The sequence below is a fragment of the Abramis brama genome (genome assembly GCF_963993115.1).
Source record: "Abramis brama genome assembly, chromosome: 6".
Classification (NCBI taxonomy): Eukaryota; Metazoa; Chordata; class Actinopteri; order Cypriniformes; family Leuciscidae; genus Abramis; species Abramis brama.
Genome location: NC_139968.1, coordinates 26,796,603 through 26,816,700, shown reverse-complemented (window position 1 = coordinate 26,816,700; position 20,098 = coordinate 26,796,603). Strand labels below are relative to the sequence as shown.

Below are 20,098 nucleotides of genomic sequence, written 5' to 3'. Positions count from 1 at the left end.
TGTTATCTATAAGCTAACCAAAATATTAGTAGCTGAAAAAGCTTAATTGGAATGTGGCCAAAAGTAGTCACAACAAAAAAGTTAGCAGTAAATGTGACTGCTTTCGTTGAAATAGTGTTGTAAAAATATAGTTGTCTGTGTTTTTCCCCCAACATTTGTTGACTTTTATCGAGGTGTTCTCGCGAGATTTGACAGCGCGAGAGGGTGCATGCATGGCGGTCTGCGTACTGTGAATGAAGGACAAACACAGCCTGTAATTCTGTGAGTTTATCAGTTTTTAGACCTCTAAACAGTTGTTTGATTGCATAATTCAATGTAAATTGTGTTTTTTTTAGCGGTTGGAGGCTCTTTAAATCTGTAGTTTAAGTATTTTCTGGAGTTTGTAGCAATACAGACCTTGCACGTGACCTGGATCTTCCCAATCATGCTTATTTACTTTAATAATTCACCTTTATAAAGAATATTGTGTCAGTACTATGATACAATGATTGTATTAGATGGTAATACTATGTTGCATTCTCATATACCTGGTTGTTACTGAATAATTACCGTATTTATTTAGCATGGTTGAATATGCAACTATATTTATATAAACAGTATTGAAAATGCATCGATCTTAATGAGTTCATCTCTTTCTTAATTCTAGCACACCATCTGAAAGGATTTCTGTGTCAAACTACAAGTTATGGAGGAACCCTCAAAGTTTGAGCGACATGTTTACAAAAATGCTTCAGTTTATCATTATATGAAAATATCTCTGTAAGTGTCATGATACAGGTCAGTTTTGATCTGGTTAGTTTTATTACAGTCTTTAGATGTTGAACATAAAATGGTCGAAACATAACATTTTTCTTTTCTTTATTTTTAGGGTTTTGGCGAATGGAAACAGAAATATTTCTTCTGCAGATTTCAAACAATTGATCATTCGTGGACTCAAAGATCTTTACGGAGAGGTGAGCATAGTATGGCTCAACCATGTAGGAATATGGTTTCTATAAAGTCTAGTAAATGTTTACAATTCAAATGTAACACTGATGCAGATTTTTGATACTTAAAAATGTGTGAAATCTGAAATAATTTTAAAACTTTGCTAAAATTCATAATTATTTTCATACAAAAATATGCTGAAGGTACAAACCCAACTTCAAGGACAAATATTTTGGATAAGCAGTGAATGCATAATACATTGGGAATTGTTCATTTAATTATAAATGATTCCAAATAAATAAAATAACAAAAAATTCTGTAATAAATACTGTGAATTTTTATTTTCAGATGGAGACTATTTACACCCCTAATAAAATTGTTTAAAGATGTTTTATTTACAATAAAACATATAAATAACTTAATTTTCTTTGTTGTATAAATATGTGCTGTAGTCAGTAGTCTCTTTTGACTTTATCCTGCTTTCTGACTGTTTCTGATGCATAATCATATTTCTTCTGTATGGCAGATTGGAGCTTCTATTCCATTTGATCTGCTGAAGTTTGATGAGAACCAATTGACCGGCATACTACGAGTGTACAACAGGTAAGTCATGCTCCTAGTACAAATCTTGAACATTTAGGCCAAAGTGTTTAAGCATGGTTTAATTAAAGTACAGAGCTGTTTATGAACTTGGGGTATCCCTCTGGGCTTGAGTTTGGGACCGTTTAAATTACGATTTATTTATTTATTTGTAGGAATAAGTATCTGAAACACAGACCAAACTATTTTTTTCTGAAATGAATAAACACATGGATTTGTCCCACCCATTTTGTGTATCTAATGATGTTCATTCTTAATATTCTGTTGTTTCTTAATCTCAGTGGCCTGGTGAAATTGTGGAGTGCATTAACGTTACTGGGATCATATCAAAATGAGGCATGTGCATTCAGAGTCACACAGGTACGTTTTTCCCAGTATTACGTCTGAAGCTGATTCAACATTTAATGCGCCCTGAGTCTGCATTCTTTTAATTCGCACTGGATTTCAGTAAAGAGCTTGTGGATCAGTTGTATCTCTGCCAGGAATGACTCAACATAATTTTAACGTGGCTATTGGCAGTCTGTCAGCCAAACTGTGTGTACTTTGCAATTTGCGTCAGAAAGGCGGTTACTGTGGTGGCTGTTTATCTCGTTTTAGATTCTGAAGCCCATTTAACTTCTAATCCGTGTCATAGACATCTGCTTTGAATGCAACTCTTATGTTCTTTTTATTTATCATTGCAGGTGTCGCCATTTTTGTTAGCACTGTCTGGGAATAGCCGTGAGCTGCAGTTTGGAGACCAGTTGACATCGTGAGGTGGGCCTACAAAAAAAAAAATACCTTGGAAAAATGACGTTCTTTCTTAGAAGAAGAATTTTCAACAGAAATATGTACCATATTGTCAACTCAGCACTGACAGTTCCTGCATCCCTCACAGTAGGGCACAGGTCGCTTTACATCGGTGAACGGGCCTCGCTAAGCAAAACATTCAGCGCCAGAGACGTCGCACTTTTTGCTGAGCTGACAGGGGACATGAATCCTCTCCACCTCGACCCAGAGTACGCCAAAACGACCTCTTTTGAGACCCCCATTGTGCACGGAGTTCTGATTAACGGTCTGATCTCAGCAGTTATTGGGACAAAGTTGCCCGGTAAAGGCTGCGTGTTCCTCTACCAGGAAATACGCTTTCCGGCGCCTCTCTACATTGGAGAGGAGGTTGAGGCGGAAGCGGAGGTTAAAAAGATCAAAATGTCCTTTGCTTTTATTTCTGTTTCCTGCGCTGTAAAAGACAAAGTGGTCATGGAGGGAGAGGTCATAGTGATGATGCCGCAGAATGGAGAGCAATTGTGAGGAATGCTTCCGTTCAGTTTTTGTGTTTATGTTCCAGATATGCTGCCAGGAATTAAATGTTCTTTCTTGCTTATTTTTGTTCTTTTGAAATGTGACGCTCACTCAAAGATTTAATATTCATTGCTTTTGTTCTCTGAGGTGCAGTTTAAATAAACTGTGTGTGAAAATAACTTGACTTGACTGGTGTGGTCTAGCTGTTTCCAACCTCAACAAGGGGATCATTTTCAGATAGTCCTTTCAAATAGTAATTTGAAAGCAGTATGGTTAACATAATAGTATTACAATTACATTAAATTAACCAGCAAATTATTTTAAAAAACCCATAAATTATTAAAACTTTTCTTTCAAACTAAATCATCTGTGATGCATCCACAGTGTAACTTAAGGTTATTCACCACAAGATCTTCCAATAACTATCTTAGTCCTCAATATATATATATATATATATATATAAACTTTATATATCGTGTTCAAGATGGGAGGTAAATCAGTATGCTTTGCCAAGAATAAATAAGATAAAAATTGAGAATTCATTCATATTGAGTCACATGTTACTCCGACTGGTCACATGATATTTTTTGTCAACATTTACCCTCAAAGATGCAAAGCTTGTGTTACAAACTCCAACCAAAACTGCATAACGACAGACACATAAATGAAGTTGAAAACAGTTTATTTGTTACTTTGATAAGTTTCATTTTATACCGAGCCCCACAAGAAACGATATGATTGAATTTAGCCGTGAGCCTTATGTGGTTTCCTGTTTGAGTGCACTTACTAGCCTATAACATGGCGTCTCTCACTTTATTTCTTTCTTTTCAATGTTATTGTCATGAAAATACAACAGAATATAACTGTAAATAATTTATTAATTTCTGTATTTTACAAACGGGCAGGCTTAAACGATATTTTTGGTGAATATAAACAAAAATGCGGCGTCACTCACTTTCACGCGAGAGTGCGCACTAGAGTGGACGAGCTCCTCTCAGCCAGAACATCTACGTCACATTTTACTGGCAGTTTCTGATTCGTTTCTCCCACGTTGTCACAAGCACAGTCGCGCAGTGGACCGTCACGTCCTTTTACCGACAGAGGCGGGCTCTCGGTTAAACCGAACCCTGTCGAACCGGGGCTGTTTGGTGTTGTTTTGATCCGGGATGGCGTTCATGGAGCAGCAGCCGCAGCCGTTGTCCGGGAGGAAGCCTCCGCTGGACGATACCGTGCCGCTGAGCGCCGTGATCGAGGCCAGCCAGAGTTTACAGTCGCACACGGTAAACAGAACCACCCGGAGGGTCTCTGGGTCTTTAAAACCTTTCATATCGATCATAAATGCGCATTGAAATGCCAGCAGGTCAGATTTAATGGGGCTTTAACGTCGATGATGACGTTTTTTTGACGTTCAACGTTGTTGATTCTCGATTATTTGTCGATAAGGATCAAATTAATCGCATTTAGTGACAAAGATGACTCGTAGTTTAATATTAATTTCTATTGTCAGTTCAGACTGGAACACTTAATGTACATTTAGTGAAAGGTAAAAATTTAGAAAATGTAAATAAATAAAAAAAAACCACACATTTAGAAATAGTTCATTTCACAGTGCATTCAACTTTGAATGAACTGATAAAAAATAGCATAAATCAAATATGCTGAACATAATCAACTTTTAAAGAAAAGTGATATGTAAGTAGTAGCTTGTTATTTTTTTGAACAAGATTAAGAAGGGTCATTTTTATAAATAAAAAAATTTATTGAGGTTTTGAAGTAAACAATTTACAAGCATTTTCAAAACGGATACCATCTATGCTCCAGATCTCATGTGACATGTCTGGCTTGTGGTTTTACGGGCGGAATTGAAAAAAAAGGTAATTTGCATTTGAGCAGAACATAATTTCCTTGTGCTGCGAAACCGAAGCCACAAGACACACGATTATTTCCTTTCTCATCCATTCATCTATTCACTTCTCCTGATCCATTGTGAAAGTGCAATCTAGTAATCCACTTTCGATTCTGTAAACTTTACAACCTGTTACATGTCTTGTTAAAAAAAAAAAAAAAAGTTTAGTAGTCAAACTGAAAGAATATATATTACATTAACAGCTTCACCTAAATCATCAGTTAATATGATTGATTAAATATATTTATTGCTATTTATTTTGTAATCTAAACATGTCACAGTGTTGATGTCATCCAATAGTGTTGCAGTGCATTCTGGAAACTGAGTACCTTTGCTCTTGTTTTAGTCGTATGGAAACTATCAGGTGACATTTTTAAAGGAGAGTCAAACATTAATGAGTATAAGCATTTGGACCTCACTGTAAATGTCAGGGTCACCGCGAGGTTGTTGCAGGGTTTTTGGAGACTTGGTTACGTTTTGTCTTTTCACTTCCTGTTTTGACATTTCTTCACAATTCTTTCATAAAAACCACAAATCTATGACAACATGATTTCGGTCTCTTGAATTCCCAATAATGTGAAAAAATAACAAAACAAAGATGGGCTTGTTTAGGTTGGTTTCCACTAGTCAGGATAAACTGGTTTGCTGATGTTAAAGATGATTTGGGGGCTGAAGACTGTTTTTCAGAAGGGCCTTGCTGTTGTACTTTTTATTTTAATGTATATTTCCTAGTTTGGATTCAGTCATCATTGTTTTTTCTCTATTAACAGGAGTATATCATTCGTGTCCAAAGGGGCGTTTCCACAGACAACAGTTGGACGGTGAGTTTGGACTATCTATCCATCTATCCATGGCATCATCTATCATGTTTGTTATGGACACAATGACTGATTTAGTCTTCATTTGTTTCGCAGGTCATCCGGCGATACAGCGACTTTGACATGCTGAATAATAGTTTACTGGTAAGTGGACCGTTAAAACAAGCCTGTGTTGAAATGGGATCCTTACCCTTAAACGTGTTTGACGGCTGCTGTTTCCAAATAAATACTCTTTCATCAGTGAAAGAGTAAGTATGAGTCAATCTCTCTGTGTTCATAGATTTCTGGCCTAAACCTGCCACTTCCTCCTAAGAAGCTGATAGGAAACATGGACCGAGAGTTTATAGCCGAGCGTCAGAAGGGTCTTCAGGCCTATCTGAACCACATCACGCGTCACCATGTCCTCTCCAGCTGTGAGCTGGTCAAAAAGTTTCTTGACACTAACACTTACTCTGCGAACTACACAGGTAATACAGCCAGGGTGTATTTTAAGACTAGATGAGATTTTGTGCATCAAAATTATTCTAAAACTCAGCCCTTTCTTATTTTTCAGAAATAGCCTTACAGCAGGTGTCCATGTTCTTCAGATCCGATCCAAAATGGGAGGTTATTGAGCCGTTAAAAGACATTGGTGGGTAAAACTGTACAGTTGTTTGGTCAAATGCTGACCATTCCCATCCAATTTTGTATCATATTATATTAAATTAACATATTATTTAATATATTATTTATTAATTAAAATTTTAGTTGCTTTTACATTGACCTTGAAAGATCAACGTTGTCAGCCTTGAGGTGCATCACAGCTATAAAAGTTAATGATTCAAGTTTTATTGATTTGTTTCTCATGATGACGCGCTGTTTATATTCGCATCCCAGCGTCAGGCCCAGCAAATCACGTTGACACATTGATAGTTCCTGACAACTTGATGGATTTCAGAGGCTCATGGGACATTTTTTTATCTTCTAAAAACAGTTACATAGCCAAGACACATTTGAGAAGAAACTTGCTGTTTGGTTTCTTTCAGAGGAAGATTCATAAACAAAAGTTTTAACATTTGCCTATTAGAACATGTTCAGGTCATTTTACTGCAAATCAAAAGGGAAAACAATTGTAATTTGGAAATTTCATGAAAGCTTCATTAAGCTTTTTTCCTGCAAATTGTCATTACCGTAATAAAAAAAAAAGTCTTTGTCATTACTGTAATGCACAAAATGTTAATTCATTTTTGTTTCATTTAAAAAATACATTTAGAAAGTATAGTTGTTAAATTGGATGTTTGTTTGTTACTGTATTACGGTACTGAGAATGGAATTTTTTACATGTTACGCTAATGAAAATTTAAAGCAGAAAATGTTCTTATTTGTTATGAAATGAATGTCACAATGCAAAATTATATTATTATATTATTTTATATTATTGTATTATTTTTCTTAATAATGAGTTAAATGAGGTGAGATTTCTATTTATTTATAATAATATTCATTCAATCACTTAATGTCTGTCTTTTTATAGGCTGGCGATTGAGAAAGAGGTACTTCTTGGTCAAAGACAAAGATCAACCCAAAGAGAAACAAGTATTAAGTTGGGTAAGTTTCATCTTGACCCATACAAATACAATCAAAAACACTTTTTTTTTTGTTATATTCTTTACCGTTAATCCAGTACTTTGACCCTCAACTTGTTTAATTCCCATTATTATGTAACCCTGATCCAGTACATCTTGTTTGTTGTACTCAACACCACTTTGTTTGGCTGCACAAAGAACTTAACTAACTTACTAATCCCTCTTAACGTATTTGTTTTCATTCTCTTTATAATTAGCCACAGCATTGTGTGACCCTTGAACTCACCGTAATACGTTTCTTCACCAATTATAGGTCGATTTGGGTCCAGATAAGTTCCTGTCTGACAAAGATCTCCAGTCTGCAATGAAGCTGCTTCCAACATTTTCTGTAAGTCTTAAATTGGGTTGTGGGGTTACCGGCGTTGATATATTGTTGCACAGTTGTTGTGAGAGTGTTGTTATGGTGTTGCTAGAAGGTTCTGGTGGTTTTTACGGCCTAAAATAAATTTACGACTATTTAGATTGAAAATCATTTTAGCATAAATATAGTAGCATTGATTTTTTTTTTTTTTTTTACATCAAAACATTGTTGCAGTGTGATGATCTTTTAGTAATCAATTGACAATAGACGTTATTTTCATGACTGTTACGCAACATTCCCCTGCACTTATCATAATGCAAAACAAATAGGAATATAATTAACTTCACTTTTGTTGCATTTAATTGCATAGCTGTTAAGGAGAGCCGACACACTGTCGGGAATGAACTAAAAGAGCCTGTCTTTGTGTACTGACCCGAATGTTTGGATGTTTTGTGTGCGAACACTGTCATGTGCTCTTGTTTTTTCTGCTTCCTCAAGTTCAGCAGCCGTACTACCAGATTAAACCGATCACTGCAAGCCCATCTATACAAAAGACTCCATTAAAGTCATGTGTAGACACCCGAACACGGGTTAGATGCAGTGTTATTTTAGTGTTAAGATATTTTCAGTGTTCAGATATTTAGTTTGCTTTTATTTCAAATTTTAGTGTCATTTTAAGTCATTTTAAGTCATTTTATGCGCTTATTTATTAGTTTTAGTTTCTTTAAAATATTAGAATTTTGCATGAATTAATTTTTATTGTAGTTTTTGGGGCCTTTTACATGACAACCGTTTTCAACTAAAAAACTTTTATGCATTTTGGCCGTTGATTTACACGAGAACAGCGTTTTGGGGGCTTGAACTTTTGAAATCAGGTTTCAAAGTTCACGTTTTTGAAAACGATACCATTATTGTCTTCGTGTAAATTACAAAAACACGAATTTGTGAAAACGGTGGCGTCATGCGCATGCGTATTATGTGTTCAGTCTGTAGGCGCGTAGTTTCTTTACAAAGTGACATCGCCAACTACTAGCCTGGCATGAATAATACAGCGTTTTTAATAGTTTTCCCGGATCCGTGTGAACAGGGATCGTTCTGACAACGTTGTTGTCTGTACACAAAAAGGAAGAGCTTTTAAAAAAAAATTAGTACATTGTTGTTGTGTAAACAAACCCTTAGTTTTTTGGGTTTTTTTCAGTTAGTAATTTAAGTGCTTCAACTTAAGCTTATTTCAGTTAGTTTCCAAGGCAAAATTTCTACGTTTTTCACTTAATAATTATAAGACTTCCGTTCATCTTCAAAACACAAATGAAGATGTTTCTGTGATGTTCTGATTAATGTTTGATTTAATTTAAGCTTTTATTGACACAAACATTGATTAACGCTCATATATATATATATATAGAGCACATCAGATATGGAAAACGGAAACTCAAACGTACTTGCGTGCCTCGCAAGATCGAACCTCATTGGTTCTCATGCTTGACCTTCTGTTTACATATGAGTGCTCTATGTATGTTCGCTGACCAATGTTTGCATGAGAATAAAAGCCTAAATTAAATCTGTTTATGATATAAAGTGATCATATCTTTTCAGAAGACTTGGAGTAAACCGTTCGATCCACAATTTCAGTTTTGGGTGAATAGACTTTCAATGGAGGGACCGAAATCTCTTGTTTTTTTTAAACATCTTCATTTTAGGACTGTGAAATGATTAATCGTGATTAATCGCATCCAAAATAAAAGTTTGTGTTCACATAATATATGAGTGTGTATTGTGCATAATTATTTTGTATATATAAATACACACACATGCATGTATATATTTAAGAAATATTTGCTTAAATATACTGTATATATAATTTGTATTATATATAAATATAAATATTTTATGTATAAATAAATAAAAAATCTTAAATATATACATGCATGTGTGTGTATTTATATATACAAAATAATTATGCACAGTACACACACATATATTATGTGAACACAAACTTTTATTTTGGATGCGATTAATCGTTTCACAGCCCTACTTCATTTGTGTTCCGAAGATGAACTAAACTCTTATGGGTTTGGAACGACGTGCGAGTGAATAATTGATGACCGAATTTTCATTTTTGAGTGAACTCCCTTTAATGGTTACTTCAAGGCAAATCATCAGTCAGATGGGGGTGGACGTCTGATCGTGATATCTGCATTCCAGATGATCAGATTAAAGCAAGCCAACTGAGAAACACGGTAATGAGGAATGCATGACAAGGTCACTTCTGGCCATGAGGCTCATGGGAAAACATGCTGGAAATCTGAATTCTGGTGTTCAGAATATCATAGCAATTGTTGTAGAAAAAGTCTTCTCTTCTTAGCAAACAATCTCAAGAAGTTCCAGATGCCATATCTAACAATCTCACTCTTACAGCCTGTTTAAGTTCATTGGGTTATCTTCATTTTTATGAAGCCAACCTCCTTTTGTCTGCCACAATTAATTCCTTATCTTTCTGGCTTCTCTTTAATAGTGGCGTTCCACCAATTGGCCTTTTTTTTTTCATCAAGAGAATTAAAAACCGTATATCAAGAAAGTTTACATAACATGTAAATCAAAAAGAACAACTTAATATCATTGTACCGATTAGTGTGGGTCATAGTGACCTGATGGCAAAGTGAGGCCTTTACAAACCGAATAGCAACACCCTGATAACTCCAACAACATCCTAAAATTGTGACTTTTGCATGGACAAATAAGTTTACTTAGTGCTTATATGTTTCTGACTTTTGTGTTGTTTTTTTCCATAGCATTCAAACATCTCCGCCGTCAGTTTCGCCACTAGCAGTGAATCGTCTGCACTAGTCATTAGAGTTTTCAGTGAGAAAGGAACGCTTAGGGATCACATTTGCAAGGTTTGTTTTCTTCTTCTTGACTTGTCAAAAATGTTTTTTTCAGATGGTAACTTTTAGCATACTTCAATATCTTTTTAATTGTGTCTTGAATTTTGCCGGTCCTCCAGGTGAAGCCCAAAGAACCCTTTCTTAAGAAGTACTGCAATCCCAAAAAGATCCAGGGTTTGGAGCTGCAGCAAATCCGAACATACGGAAGACAGATTCTGGAGGTCTGTTTTTGAAAGAAATTAATACTTTTATTCATCAAGGACGCTTTAAATTGTTCAAAAGTGACAGTAAAGGCCATTTAAAATGTCACAGAAGATTTCTATTTCAAATTAAGTTTTTCTTTTGAACTTTCTATTTTTTAAAGAATATCTTTCCACAAAAATATGAAGTAGCACAACTGTTTCAACATTGATAATAATCAGAAATGTTTTTTGAGCAGAAAATCAGCATATTGGAATGATTTCTGAAGGAATAATCACTGGAATAAATTACATTTTACAATATATTCCAATAGAAAACAGTTATTTTAAATTGTAATATTTCACAATATTACTGTTTTTACTGTATTTTTCATCAAATAAATGCAGCCTCGTTGAGCAGAAGAGACTTCTTTCAAAAACATTAAACAATATTACCAACCCCAAACATTTGAATGATAGTATTTGAGTTTGCTAACTATTATTTTACATTATTTTTTCACTGCCGTATTTCCAAATGTAAATATGTATTTTATGTTTTATTACAGGCACTAAAATTTCTCCATGACAAGGGTTTTCCGTACGGGCATCTTCATGCATCCAATGTCCTGATCGAGGAGAACACGTGTAAATTGTTGGATATAGAGAATTCATTACTGGGACTGCCATCATATTACCGACCCTATGTAACACAGTTCAGGAAAATTAATGTAAGAGACCTTTATCACTATTAAACTAAAAATTTAAATCCAAATGAACAAATTAAATGATAAAATAATGTATTATAAAATTGCTAAATATTTGTTATTTTAAATCTTATTAATAATGTTAATATTTAACTTTTTATTAAATAATGGCTAAATATTATTATTAAACTCATTCATTATTTTATATTTTTCTTATTAATATTAAATCATTTAAATATTAATAATTAAACTGCTTGATGTTGAAAAGCTGATGTTTTTCCTTTGATCAGACAACAGAAAGCATAGACATCTACTCATTTGGACACTTGCTTTATGAAATGACGTATGGCCGCCCGCCTGATGCCGTGCCTGTAGATCAGTATCCTCCGGCCCAGTTCCCATCTGTAGGTCAGTATGATCTTCTGTTCACCTTTATGAATGTTCTCTGGAGTATGACCAACCAGCCCCACATGTAGTCAGCAGAATTTTTTTTATTTAAAGTCCCCCTATTATGCTTTTCATTGAGTGTGTAATATAGCTGTGAATGTAAACGGTCTGCAAAGATTCAAAGATCAAAGTGCACAATAAATAAATTGTTATCTCCCAAAAGAAAGAACCTAATCTGGCCACGTTGCATGCACTTTATAAGAATGAGGACTCTTGCTCAAATTAAAACCAGCACCATTGTTACTGTTCGTATCACTGTTTATTAAGTGTTCAGGAAGATCTGGAGCTGAAATTCAGATATATGCTAATGGGCTTTTGGTTTCTGACATGTGCTATAAGCAGTAAGCAGTAGATCTATCATAACAGACTGGGCCATCTGACCAATCAGAGCAGAGTACACAATCACAACAGACTGAGCCAACTGACCAATCAGAGCAGAGTACACAATCACAACAGACTGGGCTATCTGACCAATCAGAGCAGAGCAGACCAATCACAACAGACTGGGCCATCTGACCATCAGAGCAGAGTAAACCAATCACAACAGACTGGGCCATCTGACCAATCAGAGCAGAGTAGACCAATCACAACAGATTGGGCCATCTGACCAATCAGAGCAGAGTAGACCAATCACAACAGACTGGGCCATCTGACCAATCAGAGCAGAGTAGACCAATTACAACAGACTGGGCCATCTGACCAATCAGAGCAGAGCAGACCAATCACAACAGACTGGGCCATCTGACCAATCAGAGCAGAGTAGACCAATCACAACAGACTGATCCATCTGACCAATCAGAGCAGAGTAGACCAATCACAACAGATTGGGCCATCTGACCAATCAGAGGTGATGATGCAATGTTTATTATGAGAAAATTCAAGTGTTTTTCGGCCTTGTATGCATGTAAATGTGTTGTAACAACATTAGGAACCTTTAAAATAGCATAATAGGGGCACTTTAAACATGGTAAAATGTACTAGACTCTTATTGTACACTGAAAGCACAAATTAAATTAGCCAAAGTATTTCATATATGTGCATACAAGCAGGCACATAGTAGCACTGATCAGATTACTGTCTGAATGTGGAGAGCATGGATGTTGTATGTATAATAAATGAGTAAATTAGTCAATTAGTTGTAGTTAATTTAATAAGTTGAACTTGCCATTTCAAGCTACAAAACATGAGCTGTTGTACAGTTTTATGCAATAGTTAACAACCTACAGCAGGAATCCCAAAGTGTGTTCGTAAAACGTTTGTAGTTAATGGTTTTATGTAATACGTTACCTTTTGTTTTCCATTTTCCCACAGTCTCAGTACTTCAGTCCATCCTGTCCACAGAAGCTTGCAAAACGGGAATGCCAACCGTTTCCCAACTACTACAAACACCGTGAGTTACGATATTCAGGCCTGCTTGTGCTCAGGAGTAAATCTCACAAAAGGAATTAGATATTTAGCTATTAAAGTTGTATATTTTGTTTTATCATTATATTTTTAAACATAGCATTTTTATTGTTTTTATAATATAATATAATTTAAATTATATTATATTTTGAATAAAATTATTGGCATAATTGTCATGAGTTAATGTTTATTGCTTAATATTGTTTAGTTTTGCGTAATATCATGAAAATAATGTCAAATTACAATGATGCAAAAAATAGATTTTAGTTTTCTTTATACAAACTACAATTTATTTATTTATTTTCTGTTGAGTTTTGGCTAAAATATGACCCAGACCTGTTCTTGACAAGTTTTGTGAGATTCATCCTATGAGTCATGAGTACAAAACATTAAGTCTTCATTTTATAACTATGTCACGTTATTGTGAATCTAAAGCATGTGGTTGAAAGTCAAGCAGTAATTGTGAATTTTGACATTGTTTAAAACTGAAGCACAAACGGTTGCTGAGTTTGACTCTCGTTCTAACAGGTTATTCAATGACGTGCTGCTGTTTAACTCGGAGAAACCCCAGTTTAAGGTAAACAAAGCAAACTGAAGTAAAAAAATAAACCTATTTTTTTATTGAACCCTTGTGCATCAATTAAAAAAAGTTACACATAGGTCCATAGTGGACAAAAATGCCTGTGTCAAAAAACTGATGGAAAAATTTGAAGCTTAGGAGCATAGACTTAAGTTTGGTCTCATTTTAAAGAAGTAAAACCAAAAAAAAGTTATATAGGTTTAAGTTTAAGAAAATGATTTATGAACATTATTTTATATAAAATGTATATTTAATGAAACATGTTGAACTCTAAAATGGCTAGAAAATCAAAGCCATAAATCTAAACAAGCTGTGTTCCAAATTTGAGGTTGATATCTCAAAAAATGAGCTTTCAGTAAGATTTTGTTTGGGCGCTGTAACAGATTTTCCCCAATTGGATGCCAGCAAAACTCCACTGGGTCACAGTGTTTGGATTTGTTATTTAAAGTAGAGTTTTTCTCTCTCAAATATTACACACACACACACATATTTTTTTTATTACACACATACAAACCACATTCTAACATCCATACCAACACACCCACACAATTATCGCTGCATGATTTATCCAATTGGCTCTATAAGATGGCAAAGCAGAAAACAGGAAAAAGCGAGTATTTGCTTTATAGGTCAAACCTGAGAAAATGGAACCATCTGGTAAAAAATCGTACAAATTAAAAAATGTTATGCCTTGCCAACAGAATGAAAGCCTCTTAACAAAGATTGCATCATTTTATAGTTAAATGGCCCTGGGATTAAAAATTGCAGTTTTAATGGGTTTCAATGCAGACATTTTTGTCCAAAAGGCGCTAAGAGGAAGTATTTTGTGTACCTAGTGCAAAAAAGATTTTTTAAAGGAAATGGGGGTGAAATAATAAAATTCCAATAAAAATACACACCTGTGCCAAATTTTATGCAGTTTGCATAACCACAAAACTAAAAAAAAGACAAAAATGTCCATAAGGATGCACAATTTTTTTTTCTCTCTTTCCAAACTCCAGATCAGCTCCAAATTAAAAGAGGCTCTGAAATCGTCCAAAGAATGCTTAGAGAGGCGTCTAGTGGAGGAACAGAGGACGGTTAGTGCATTGCTTTGTTCACTTTTGGTCTCTTTTGCAACAAATGTTCGGCTTGCTTAAGGAATGTTGTGCCACAGTGTCGCAAACACAAATCTTGTCATTTCAATCTAGAAAAGTTGAATAAAATGTAACACTGTCAATATTTTCACAAACCCTGATATCTGACACAACAGGAAAATCCTTTCAATTTATCTTTGAAAATCCCGTTAAGATTATGTAACCGAAACCTCGTGTGATTTCAGATCCACCAGCACAAGAGGTTGACGCGAGCGCAGTCGCACCACGGCTCAGAGGAGGAGAAGCGCAAGAGGAAGATGTTGGCCAGAAAGGTACATGAGTTCAAACGCTTTACCATAATTAGGATTCACACTAAACGCCCACAGTGTTTTATCCTGAACTTAATGGTTCTTAAAACCAAAACGCCTATTTTGATTCCAGAAATCGAGACAGTCGACATATGAAAATGAGGAGGATCTCTCTGTCAAATACAATAACAACTCTGGTAGGTTTCATTTATTATCAAACTTTCCTTTATTAATAAACAACTGTAATTTAATTTCAAAATGTACGTTTTCAGCATTCGGGGTTCCAGAAGTATTTTTCTCCATAGGGATTTCGGGAAAGTCTTCAGGGTCGGTCCATCTCAAATGGACCAGTGGAGGTTGCTTGAGCATTTTAAATGTTCTTCTTTTTGTGGTTAAACCAATTAAAATAAAAGTGAAATATAAATAAAATTCTGTAGCTAGTCTCAAGTAAAAAAAATAATAAAAAAAATGGGTGTTTTTTTGCTAAACCAATATATAGATGTAAAAAAGAAAATGGGACAATTAAAAATGGTCAAGCAGCCAAATAAAAAAAAAATTGGACCATTTGAGATGGATTTACTCTTCATTAAGAAGTAATAAACCATGAACCAAACCAACCTGCTCCAAGATAAATCACAATATTATAAACTTTTGTCTTCTTCAAATATTTTTTTGTTTTGAATAAAAGACTGTATACTTAATGTCTAACTCGCCCAGTAATTAAATAGTTTTTTTAAATAATTAAGTGCACATGACACTCACTCACAAGGAAAAAAGTAAGAATTACAAGATATAAACTCAAACTCAAAGAATTCTGACTTTTCTCGTGATTCTGACTTTTTCTCGCAATTCTGACTTTTTCCTCGCAATTCTGACTTTTCCTCGCAATTCTGACTTTTCCTCGCAATTCTGACTTTTTTCTCGCAATTCTGACTTTTTCCTCGCAATTCAGAGTTTATATCTCGTAATTCTGACCTTTTTTTCTCGTAATTGTGAGTTTATATCTCACAGTTCTGACATTTTTTTTCTTGCAATTGCGAGTTCATATCTTACAATTCTGACTTTTTCCTTGAGAAAAAAGTCAGTATTGCGAGATGCAAATACACAATTACCTTTTTTATTTTTTATTCAGTGGCTTCCATAGACTTGTGACTTTTATTAAAGCAAATACTGTTGCTAACAACCTTTGTGCTCATCGTAAATATTCAGAGGTTTATCAATATTACATCTGATTTGGAATGGCTTTTTTTTAACTACCAGTACCCTTCTGTTGAACTTCATTACTACCTGATCCAAGATACAGCCGTCAATGTATAAATACAGTAAAGAACACAGTAAAAATCATTTTAATGATCTTCTAGCAGGTTCTGGGGCGAGTTCACCTCCAACCTGCCCGTCCTCACCCACTCCTCTACCAGGTACGTCTCGTTTATAACTCTTTTCATCCTCCATCATTATGTAAACTTCATCAGAAGAGTTTGTTTTTCCTGGTTTGTGCATTTATCCAAACATTCCCCTACAGTATGTCCAATCAAAACAATCAAAGTTTTCCCAATAAATCAAAAGTAATTCTGAATTTATAAATTTGTTGCATGATGTGGTAAAATGTTTTCGATTGTAACTCGCAGGCGCATTAACATCTCCTGTTTTTCTATCAAAATTGAGATCAATCATGACCTAATCTCTCTCATTTCCATGATCAATCACCAAATTCCTCATGAAATCGGTTGCAGTCTCCATTCATCTTACCAGATCATAATCATCCGATGTGTCATCTCATTCTGATATGATCAGTAACTTGTGTGTGCCTCTCTCTGTCTCTCTCTCTCTCTCTCTCTCTCTCTTACATGCTGTCTTCAAAACTAGAGCATGCACCATTTTGAGCGTGTGTGGGGTAAAGTAATTCAATAATAATAATCTATTTCCACTATAAAGTTGCAGCTCACTCTCCCTCAGTAGTACATTCCGATTCCCCACAGCAAAACTGCTACTCATTAATATTAAATGAGGTCTGTTCAGCAAGTGTCCAGCCTACTGAGAAGGGTTAATGCAACTTTAAAAGTTCACAATCTGCAATTGTCTATTTAGGCACAAAATTGGGCTTTTCTGAGGGTAAATTCTCTTCCTAACAAAAAGCACTTTTTGTGGATTGTGAGTTTTTTTCTTCTTATATGTGCAATGTTTATATTAGTAACTGATAATACTTGTTTTTAAGATACAATTTTTTTTAGATGATCTTTTGAATAAAGAATAAAAAAAATAAAAATTGTGGTCTTAAAGCAACTGCAACTGAGCACAACCTTGCATCTTGCTTATTGGTTCAGAAGGCATGAGTCATGCTGTCAGTCACTTATTTCCAAGAAGGTGATTGGTCATTAAATGATCACAGTATTGACAAATCAGCATTAAGTCATTTAAAGTCAACATGAAATGGAAATTTCCATATTTTTAATATGTAAATATATATATTTCTAATGAAATGACACTCTAAGTAGGAAACTACAACTGCCAGTAGGTGGCGGTAAATGTCTAAATGAGTAAGTCATTGGCTGAGTCCGAAAATTTATATTATACCATTTATATTACTTTCATGTTGACTTTAAATGTTGCCTTTTGTGGTAAGTGTCTCATTCTGAATGGCTGTTGTACTTTATTCGCTTCCGGTTTACATACCGCAGAGGATTCTGAGTATGTATCTTACTGAAACGCGACCGCTCTTGACGGACTGTTTTCTGATTCCGCAGGAGCACCTCCAGCGCCTCCTCTTCCTCCCCTCGCTGCTCCTCCTCCTCCTCCTCCTCCTCCTCCTCCTGGGAGTGAACCCGTCCCTCCGTCCCTCTCACCTCCCGGTGCCAACGGCGTGGGCCGGGGTGCCCTCCTCAGCTCCATCCAATCCTTCAACAAAGGCAAACTGAAAAAAGCAGATACTGTCAACCACAGCGGCCCACGTTTGTGAAAAAAGAAAAACGCTCATCTTTGTTTTAGTGCAATTCATCCACTCAAAGTTTTTTAGCAACTTGCGTCTAACAGTGAAGAGTGACTGTTTGTATCTGGACTTCTTCAGTGTTTGTTTTATTCACATTAAATTCCAATGGAGCCCTGCATTTTTTATTTTTTATTTTAGCTGCTCAGTGTAACCTAAACAAATCTGCTTGGACCAGCTGTCATATTTAAAAAACGGACATGCGCACTCATTCAGGTGAAACAATTGACCACCTACATAGTACTGACTCCTGAAGACACAAGTTGGTGGAGAATGCGGGCAGCACATTTACTTTGAATGGAAATGTAATAGGATTTTACTATTGGTTCATAAGATGAGTGATGTTTGATTCTGGCATTTTAATTCCACTTTGATTATGGTTCATTTGGGAGGGTTTGGAATGATGTTTTTTAAGCATTTGCCACATTTACCATTGTGCCTAAAAGCTGAGAGCGTTCTTTGTTCTCTTTTGGGTTTTTTTCCTGCGGAAATATTGAGCTACATTGTTCTAATTTTCTTTCAGAAGAAAGTAATATTCGTATTCCTGTTCTGCAAGATCACAATCAACATGTTGCACGAATAGCAGCATTTAAACGATACGGTTATCATTTATGCCCCTTAATGACACAGTCGCTGTACCAGAAAAACAATGGCTTTGATTTACCACTGACATGATTATATAATGGCCATTGTTATGTTACTTACGCCATCTACTCCTATTGGTTCCTGCAGTCTGGTGGTAAATGGAAGAGATTTCTTGTCTTGCACACAATGAGGGAGAAAGCAACTTCTATAATTCATGTTCATCGCAGGGTCCTCTTGAGAACCAGATTCATATGTAATCTAGAACGATGTACAATACGATGCGCAATAGTTCATCTCTTGCTCTTGTAACAGTAAACTCATTTGTACATAGATTCATACAGACACTGAAACCATTATAGCTAAATATCGTAATACATATTCCTAGCTTTGTTATTACCGTGGGGGACGAATTTAATGTTTTCATTTTTGCTACAGCACTTTACCACTGAATATTTAGCAGTGGTCTTGAGAAGAAGAAATGTTCTAAAGTTTACAAAGAGATTTATGTATATCCAAGAACAGAAGAGGAATCAATGTGTTTTGTAATGAAGAAATTTGCCACTGATATTTGCCTCTGTACAGTTGCCACAAACGTTGTTAAAAGCACTGGAGGTGAACATCCTCAAATTGCTGAAAAAAATAGTTTTCCCTGTTATAAAAAAAAACTTGTATTGGCAATATTTTGAAAGAATGGTCTTGTGCTTTTTGTTGTGAACATTGAAGTAAAGACAATGGAACAGATCTTGTGTGGTTTAATTCCTTCTAACTAATATAAACTAGTAAATAACTTATGGATAGATAGATATAGTGAATAATATATTAGAAATTGTTTAAAAAAAAAATCTAACAGCTATATATATGCATGTAAATGTATGTATATTCATATTTTAATTTATACTTTATTAATTTTATTAACTTTTTTCCTTGTTTATTATTGATATATTGTGTGTTCATTTCGAATTGTAAATATTGTAAATGTAAACATTTCAGATATTTTTCTCAATATGTACACATTTCGTGTGGTGTAAAATTATACAGTAAATGTAGTTGATAGAAATTATATTTAATATTATTACTAAGAGTTATAAATAAGTAGTTTTTTAAAAAATATTTTAACCCCTAACTGTTTATTAATTAACTGTTTATTGTAACACTATCATGGAAAATATTTCAGATACTTTTTCTCATAATATATTATTTAATATATATGTCCAGATCTCGTGATTTATAATTATATTGTAAATATAATAAATAAAAAAATAGTTAATATTTTCACTGAATGTTAGAAATAATAGTTACTAGTTTGTGATGATCATCAATAATTTTTAAAATATTACATTATATTTCAAACATTGTTTTTAATGTAATTTAATGCATGCGTACTAAAACATCACCCTATATTATGGCATATTGTGGACATCTGGCAAATATTTAAACATTAGTCTTTTTTCAGCATGACTTTGTCCCATCTTTCAACATACATGGCTAC

General features: G+C 34.7%; 2 protein-coding genes across 6 annotated transcripts; both read left to right on the top strand.

Moving 5' to 3' along the window:
- The first annotated feature begins 4 nt into the window (after window positions 1-4).
- Window positions 5-2,992, top strand: rpp14 (ribonuclease P/MRP 14 subunit). Of its 2 annotated transcripts, XM_084117686.1 has the most exons (7): window positions 122-261; window positions 647-759; window positions 869-953; window positions 1,454-1,530; window positions 1,809-1,887; window positions 2,211-2,283; window positions 2,405-2,992. In XM_084117686.1, the coding sequence occupies exons 2-6, from the start codon at window positions 686-688 to the stop codon at window positions 2,280-2,282; spliced, it is 387 nt and encodes a 128-aa protein (XP_083973812.1). In that variant the 5' UTR covers window positions 122-261; window positions 647-685; the 3' UTR covers window position 2,283; window positions 2,405-2,992. The 2 variants fall into 2 exon arrangements, with proteins under 2 accessions (XP_083973811.1, XP_083973812.1); XM_084117685.1 differs by having other exon boundaries at window positions 5-261; window positions 2,211-2,992.
- An 816-nt stretch (window positions 2,993-3,808) lies between these two features.
- Window positions 3,809-19,350, top strand: pxk (PX domain containing serine/threonine kinase). 4 transcript variants are annotated; one of them, XM_084116364.1, is made up of 19 exons: window positions 3,809-4,088; window positions 5,485-5,535; window positions 5,629-5,676; window positions 5,813-5,999; window positions 6,086-6,163; window positions 7,046-7,119; window positions 7,411-7,485; window positions 10,251-10,355; window positions 10,463-10,564; window positions 11,089-11,250; window positions 11,517-11,634; window positions 12,985-13,063; window positions 13,606-13,654; window positions 14,659-14,736; window positions 14,979-15,065; window positions 15,175-15,238; window positions 16,406-16,459; window positions 16,908-16,935; window positions 17,786-19,350. In XM_084116364.1, exons 1-18 carry the CDS (start codon window positions 3,975-3,977, stop codon window positions 16,922-16,924), a joined length of 1,542 nt encoding a protein of 513 aa, XP_083972490.1. In that variant the 5' UTR covers window positions 3,809-3,974; the 3' UTR covers window positions 16,925-16,935; window positions 17,786-19,350. The 4 variants fall into 4 exon arrangements, with proteins under 4 accessions (XP_083972490.1, XP_083972489.1, XP_083972488.1 ...); XM_084116363.1 differs by having other exon boundaries at window positions 16,403-16,459; XM_084116362.1 differs by lacking the exon at window positions 16,908-16,935.
- The last annotated feature ends 748 nt before the right edge of the window (window positions 19,351-20,098 follow it).

Bases quoted from the DNA above. Each gene is read 5' to 3' on its own strand.
- rpp14 (XM_084117685.1), top strand. From the start codon at position 686: ATGGAGGAACCCTCAAAGTTTGAGCGACATGTTTACAAAAATGCTTCA. The intron at 1,531-1,808 runs GTAAGTCATGCT...TCTTAATCTCAG, and splicing joins ATACTACGAGTGTACAACAG to TGGCCTGGTGAAATTGTGGA. The intron at 1,888-2,210 runs GTACGTTTTTCC...TTATCATTGCAG, and splicing joins GTGCATTCAGAGTCACACAG to GTGTCGCCATTTTTGTTAGC.
- pxk (XM_084116361.1), top strand. From the start codon at position 3,975: ATGGCGTTCATGGAGCAGCAGCCGCAGCCGTTGTCCGGGAGGAAGCCT. The intron at 15,066-15,174 runs GTACATGAGTTC...TTTTGATTCCAG, and splicing joins GGAAGATGTTGGCCAGAAAG to AAATCGAGACAGTCGACATA. The intron at 15,239-16,402 runs GTAGGTTTCATT...ATGATCTTCTAG, and splicing joins CAAATACAATAACAACTCTG to CAGGTTCTGGGGCGAGTTCA.